At 51.9% G+C, this 1510-nt stretch overlaps 1 protein-coding gene across 1 annotated transcript in view; it reads left to right on the forward strand.

The window, feature by feature from the left end:
• IER5 (immediate early response 5) overlaps window positions 1-1252 on the forward strand; it is a 2891-nt gene extending 1639 nt beyond the window's left edge. The window contains exon 4 of the mRNA XM_012002633.1: window positions 5-1252. Within this exon, the coding sequence (XP_011858023.1) occupies window positions 5-303 (299 nt within the window). The 3' untranslated portion in view covers window positions 304-1252. The remainder of the gene's footprint in view (window positions 1-4) is intronic.
• The last annotated feature ends 258 nt before the right edge of the window (window positions 1253-1510 follow it).

The following is a 1510-nucleotide window of genomic DNA, read 5'->3' on the forward strand; positions in this document are numbered from 1 at the left end:
CCAGCGGGCTGCCCGGCGCCCGGCTCGACCCCGCTCAAGAAGCCCCGCCGGAACTTAGAGCAGCCGCCGAGTGGAGGAGAGGACGACGACGCGGAGGAGATGGAGACCGGGAACGTGGCTAACCTCATCAGCATCTTCGGTTCCAGTTTCTCGGGACTCCTACGGAAAAGCCCCGGGGGCGGCAGGGAGGAAGAGGAGGGAGAGGAGAGCGGCCCGGAAGCCGCCGAGCCCGGGCAGATCTGCTGCGATAAGCCGGTGCTGAGAGACATGAACCCCTGGAGCACAGCCATCGTGGCCTTCTGAGCCCTTGGCCCCCGTGCGGGGAGGAGGTTGAGCAGCGGGCGTCCTCGAAGTGAGGGCCGGGCCCTTGCCGGCTGCGAGGACGCCCAGAGACCGCGGCCGCTGAGCGCGTTAGGCAGACTGGTTGCCGCTGGGCATCACAAACTGCCCCCGGGCGCATCTGGCTTTTCTGGAGACCTGGGAGCTTGAGGCTCATTGGAAGAGGACGATCTTTAACTTTTTGTGTTTGTGTATGTCTGTGTATGTAAGTTTGTCTTGTGGCATTAAGACTATTTTGTTCTGGAATGCACCACTCCTTCCCCAGGGCTTAAGAGATTGGGGGCAGACAGGGACTTTCCTCTGCCGGCTGCGTGGAGAAGGAAGCGGCTAAAAGGTTTGGGCCGGGGAGTTCCCCATTCGTTCTCCGGGGAGGGAGGGACTTTACACCCACCCCTCACCGGAAAGCTAGACCCGCTTCAGGGCCAGGAGTGGCGTTTCCGCACAGGATTTCCTAAGACGAGAGGGATTTAGCCAGCAGCACAGACTTGGATTCCTTCTGTCCCTCCCCACCTTTCTCTCCCAATGAAGAAACGTTTATATCCTGTGATTACTCTAGGAAAGGGGCATATTAACCGTCCTTTGCTTCCCCGCAGGGGAGAAAAAGCTTGAACTTCACAGAAGAGTTCAAGCTTGGAAATAATGGAGTTTATAGAGAAAAGATATATTTTTAAAAGCTCTAGGTCAGAACTACTACACAGTGCTTTTAAAAAGTGTTTAATGAAAGTTTACAGACAGAAGCCCGAAGTGGAAAGACCTTATGGTTTTGTAGATATGGTGACTCCAGTCTTTGTTATATAAAGGTTGGGGGAGCTGATAAGGTTTTTGTACAGTATTTTCTCCTTCGTTGTATTGATTTTTGTATAAAAATGTAACTTCTACGTGTCTAACACGTATTAAATATTTTGAAGCAACGTAACTGCCTGCTTGTCTGCAATAACCTGTCTGGGTTGGGAGGGAAGTGGGAGGAGGGAAACCAGGGCCTGGGCTAGAAAATTGAAGGTGTGGTTCTTAATATCAGTCATTCGCAGACTGAGAACATTGTTTACTGACTCCACTAAGTATCAAGAGAGACGTTTAATTTTTCCTCCTAGATCAGAGGAATGCTATTAGATACTAATATCAGCGACCTGCCAGGTTCTTGAAACCTACCGCTACAACTGGCTTTTCTAAG

This window comes from Mandrillus leucophaeus, unplaced genomic scaffold, assembly GCF_000951045.1.
Source record: "Mandrillus leucophaeus isolate KB7577 unplaced genomic scaffold, Mleu.le_1.0 Scaffold691, whole genome shotgun sequence".
Taxonomy (NCBI): domain Eukaryota; kingdom Metazoa; phylum Chordata; class Mammalia; order Primates; family Cercopithecidae; genus Mandrillus; species Mandrillus leucophaeus.